Below are 5,185 nucleotides of genomic sequence, written 5' to 3' on the forward strand. Positions count from 1 at the left end.
GCTGGCGCGGCTCCCACGCATCCATCCTCTCTCGTGCCGAATGCAGACGAGTGCAGGCTCCTCGGGGCAGGGACTCGCTCGCCCGGGTGCACAGCGCCGTATTTACCGGGGTAGCCGGGCAAGCCAATAACAAAGCGCCGACGGACGGAGTTGCATGCGCGCTTTCTCCATCTCCACTGCGCAAAGTCGCTTCCGTTCTCCTTCCCCCGGGCGCCCGGGCGCTTTCAGAGCCAGAAGTTGGCAACTGTCCCCGGACTCCCTGAGCCATCCGAGGCGCGCCTCCCTCCCCCCCCCCCGACCTTCCCCGGGGCGCTTGTCCCCCCAAGACGGACCCCGGGGCTGCTTTTCCTCGGCGCGGCCACAAGAGGGAGCTTCCCCCTCTCTCCCCCCCTCCCCTTTCCCTCCCCCCCTCCTCCTCCTTGGCTTCCAGCTGTTCCCGCCAGAGACTGACAGCTGGGCCCGGGGGTTGCTATAGGGATAGGCAAATTGCCCCGCCAGCCCCGGCTCGTTATAGGCGGGGAGGTGGCTGCCCCCGCCTCGGCGGGCGGGGCCTGGCGCCGCTCCCTATAAAAGGAAGAATCCTCCATTCAGCACTTCAGTTACTGGCCAACGGGGGGGAGGCGGCCGAGGGGGCGGCAGCAGGAGGAGCAGCAGCAGCAGCAGCGCTCGGGACCCTCGCGCGCCCTGCAAAGCGGGCAGGAGGAGGGGACGCGCGCCTCGTGCAATTCCAGGACGCCCCCCACTTGCGGGGGGGGGGCAGCAAAAGTGCCTGGAGGGGGGCGCTGGCCGCCTGGCAAAGCCGCCTCTCTGCTGCTCCTCCTCCTCCTGCCGCTGCTTTGCTGCTGGGACCCCGGAGCGTCGGCGGAGAAGGAGCCGAGCCGAGGCAGGGAAGCGCGCCCGGCGTTGCAGCTGAGCGCCGAGGCCAGGCTGGAGGGGGGCTGCCCGGAGCCCGCAGGACGACCACCGCCCTCCCTGCACCGCCTCCTCCCCGCGGCGCGCCCCCCTCCTGGCCCCATGGACTTTTTGGAGTGAGGGCAACTTTCCCCGACGACGCCTCCTTCGCCCTCGCCAGCAAAAGCCGCTGCTTCTTCCATTTTCTCTTTCTCTCTGTCTCCACCTACCCCGCTCCAATCTTTCCCTCTCTCCCTCCTTCCTTGCAAACTCTCCTCCACTGAGATCGGACGCAGCAACTTTTCCTGCTTCGCCTCTCCGGCTGCCGTCGGAAGGGGGCCTGAGCGGAGACCGGGCGGCGGGCGTCGTCGAGGCGGCCTCGGTGCGCGGAGCTCTCCGCGCGGAGCTCGGGGGCCGGGGCAGGCGGCGGCCTGGGCGGCCCTCTATGCGGTGAGATGGCGTCGGAGCTGGCCATGAGCGCGGCGGACTTGCCCACCAGCCCGCTGGCCATCGAGTACGTCAACGACTTCGACCTGATGAAGTTCGAGGTGAAGAAGGAGCCGGCCGAGGCGGAGCGCTTCTGCCACCGCCTGCCGCCGCCGGGCTCGCTCTCCTCGACGCCCATCAGCACGCCCTGCTCCTCCGTGCCGTCGTCGCCCAGCTTCTGCGCGCCCAGCCCCGGAGGGCAGCCGCCGACTGGCCTCGCCCACCCGGGAGGCGGCGGCGGGGGCGGCGGCGGCAACCCCGGAGGGGCGTCGGGCAAGGCCCAGCTGGAAGATCTCTACTGGATGTCGAACTACCAGCACCACCTGAACCCCGAGGCGCTGAACCTGACGCCCGAGGACGCCGTCGAGGCGCTCATCGGACATCACCACCATCACCACCACCACCAGGGCGGCTACGAGGGCTTCCGGGGGGGCCAGCCGTTCCCCGGCGAGGAGTTGGCCCCGTCGGGCCACCACCACCCTCACCACCACCACCCGGGGCACCACCACCACCCGGGGGCCGGGCACCACCCTCATCACCACCACCTGCGCCTGGAAGACCGCTTCTCCGACGACCAGCTGGTGTCCATGTCGGTGCGCGAGCTGAACCGGCAGCTGCGCGGCTTCAGCAAGGAGGAGGTGATCCGCCTCAAGCAGAAGCGGCGGACCCTCAAGAACCGCGGCTACGCGCAGTCGTGCCGCTACAAGCGCGTCCAGCAGCGGCACATCTTGGAGAACGAGAAGTGTCAGTTGCAAGGCCAGGTGGAGCAGCTCAAGCAGGAGGTCTCCCGCCTCGCCAAGGAGCGGGACCTCTACAAGGAGAAGTACGAGAAGCTGGCCGGGCGCACCTTCGCCGCCGCCGCCGCCAGGGACCCGTCGCCCGCCCAGGGGGGACCCGCGCCGGGCAAGCCGCCCTCCGCCGACTTCTTCATGTGAAGCCGCGGGCGCGACGGCGCGGACGGGACTGGGGGAGCCCCCGTCCCACCAGCCCTCGAGGACAAGCAAGAAAGCGGTGGGGGGGTGTGTGTGAACCCCTGTGGATTGGCCTCCTCTCCCGCGCCCTCCTCGCTCGCCTCCGGAGAGAAGTTGTAAATACCCGAAGGGGCGCACCGCCTCGCCAAGGCTTCGCGGTTTCTTTCTTGGGGGACCCAGGTCGCCAACCCCCCCCCACCCCGGGACAGAGGGGAAACCAGACCTGAAGTGGAGGTGGGGTGGGGAGAAGGACCCTCTCCCCACCAAGTCCGCCCGCTCCACCTTCCTTGCACTGACTGCGTTCATACATTTTTCTATGTACGAAAGCCGACTTGAATTCTTCTCTTTCCTCGCGCCCTCCCGACTTCCTACTGACTGGCTCTCTTTCCTCCTCTGTCCCCACTTTTCCTGCCCTCCCGCACCTCTTGATGCCTCGGCTTTCCTCCGCTGTTAGTCCCTGGCGTGTTCGCCCCGTCGGCTGGCAAAGGAGGCGCGCGGACTTGTACATTTCGTCGCGGGGACGGACGGACGCGCTCCGGGGGACAGGTACCTATTTTTTGGCAAGGAGGAAGAAGGACAACTTTTCTGTCTCCCCCACCTCAACGTAAACCAAACGAAAGCGCCGGAGCAGGCAAGCCCCCCGCCTCCAAATATCCCTCGACGTGAAGAAGCAGCAATCGGATTCTGGCGACCAAGGACAGCGCCGTTGGAGAGGGGTCCCCAACTTCCTTCCTCCTTTCTTTCCTTCCTTCCTTGGAGAGCCCGAGGGGGGCCTCATCCTGCCGCGGCGCCCGACCGGCTCTCTCCCGGCTCTCCTCCGCCTCCTCGAGACCCCCTTCTCTCCGCATTCCTGCATGCCGGACATGTATGGGATTTCAGTAAAATCTCTCCCCCAAACCCGCCCCGTCCCTTACGAGAACAGATGAGGGGAAAACATGAACCAGTTGTTCTCCCCGCCCCGCCCCGCCCCTCCCCAAACTTTGTATTTTCTCCTCTTACGTCCAGAATTTCCCCCCTCTCCCCCCTCCTTTTCGGTGCATCTTAAACAAACAGAATCTGATAGTCTTAAAAAAAAAAAAAAAGATTTTGCAAAGTGATATTTTCTGCCTCCCTCCTCTCCTGATGGAACAGTGATGCTCAAATAACGCTGGACATTTTTTCCCCTTGCGAGGAGAACCTCAGCAATCTGGGTTGAGTTTACTTGCCTTTTTAATTCCCCTCCTTTTTTTCTTAATTATTATTTTTGTCTGTGTGCGTTTTTTATTTAAAAAAAAAACCAAACCAACGGGGAACTGAGCCAGACTTAACTTATTTAAGGTGTCCACTTGTACATATTAGTAGGTCTTTAGTTCCTTTCTCTTCCTCCTCCTGCTCTCCCACCGCCCAGTCTTATCTTCTCCACCCTTTACTTTGCTTGGTGACTTTAAAAGGAAAAAAGAAAGAAAACTTTTAAAAAAACAAACACGAGTCTTAATGAAAGTTTGTATGTAATAGCATGCAAATAATATAAGAATTAATTTAACGATGTTGACAAAGCCGAATGCACTATATACAGTAATAAATTGGATTAAATAATGCTGTTTGTTTTATAGAGATTTAAAATTATCTATGCTGTTTAAAACAATATTGGGGGAAAGAAAACACTCTTAAAGACAATTTGAAAGGCAATAGAGTTAATATATGAACTGCAATCTGTTGGCTGCTATATAATAATATTACTAATACTATGCACCAGAATTATTTATTAAATTCCAAGGAAACGAAATAACGGTTTGAACCTTGATTTATAAAATGCACACTTTATTTATTGCTAATAATGATGATAATAATAATAATACAAACAAAAATGCAATTGTGCTTTTGGGTGAAGGCTTAACTGATTCACAGCTGGGCTATTTTTTTTTAAGATAAAAGTTGTTTGTTTAAAAAGAGGACTCTTAGGAATAAGTATCTTTAAAGCATATGGGTATTTCTCAAAACCCGGCACAATTTGTGAAATTTTGGAACCTGGTGCATTTTTAGGTGCAAGGCATTTTAAATGAAATTTCAATTTCTGTGGTTTTTAAAACACTGTTGCATCCAGATACAACCAATTTCATCTCTAGAGCTTCGATACGGTTCTTAATTTTGTCCCCACATCCTGCTCTTGAGCCATGCAGGCTGTTACAACCTCAAACCAACTGAATATTTATATATATAGATATATTTTTGTTCGTTTGTCATGAATTGTTTCTTCTTTGTGTTTCAGGCATCAGTGCAAAAAGCCTCCTTCTAGCTTTCATTTGCTACGAAACAAAAATAAATCTCTTTAGACATATTTCTTCGTCTTGCTGCCTTTTCTAGTCTTGTAACCCCCCCAAAAAAATTCTTTGAATGTATTTTGCACATTCTGGGAGCTGTGTCTTGGGTTTATTGGATGTAGGAAATGAAATCGCCATTGCCTCTCCCATTTTTCTTCCTCGCATTTTCTTTGCAAGAAAATCAGAAGTGTGTTCAAAGACTGAGTGAGCAAGAGAGAGGGGGAATGTGTGGGGATTGTGCATGTCTAGCCTGCGATCTTCAGGAATTTGAAAAATTAAATTTACCTAAATTCAAAGACCTCCCGCCCAGAACTGTTCTGTTAGCACACTGTCAAATTAAATTAATCTCTCTTTAATAAGAAGGCTGGAAAAGATTGCTGAATGAGGCCAATGGCTCGTATAGTCCAGCATTCTCTTCTCACAGTGGCAGACCAGATGCAACAATGGAAAGCATTATTTATTTTGATATTCTGATTTCTTGGAGCTATGCTACAATTACACCACTTACCATTTAAAACAACTAGATTATTCCCCGCC

At 55.9% G+C, this 5,185-nt stretch overlaps 1 protein-coding gene across 1 annotated transcript; it reads left to right on the forward strand.

Moving 5' to 3' along the window:
• Window positions 1-617: 617 nt before the first annotated feature.
• MAFA (MAF bZIP transcription factor A) lies at window positions 618-4,665 on the forward strand. Its single transcript, XM_079984868.1, has one exon. The coding sequence runs from the start codon at window positions 1,347-1,349 to the stop codon at window positions 2,310-2,312; it is 966 nt and encodes a 321-aa protein (XP_079840994.1). The 5' UTR covers window positions 618-1,346; the 3' UTR covers window positions 2,313-4,665.
• The last annotated feature ends 520 nt before the right edge of the window (window positions 4,666-5,185 follow it).

The sequence above is a fragment of the Podarcis cretensis genome (assembly GCF_951804945.1).
Source record: "Podarcis cretensis genome assembly, chromosome: 7".
Taxonomy (NCBI): Eukaryota; Metazoa; Chordata; class Lepidosauria; order Squamata; family Lacertidae; genus Podarcis; species Podarcis cretensis.

Excerpts from the sequence above, each read along its gene's own strand:
- MAFA (XM_079984868.1), top strand. The coding sequence starts at position 1,347 with ATGGCGTCGGAGCTGGCCATGAGCGCGGCGGACTTGCCCACCAGCCCG.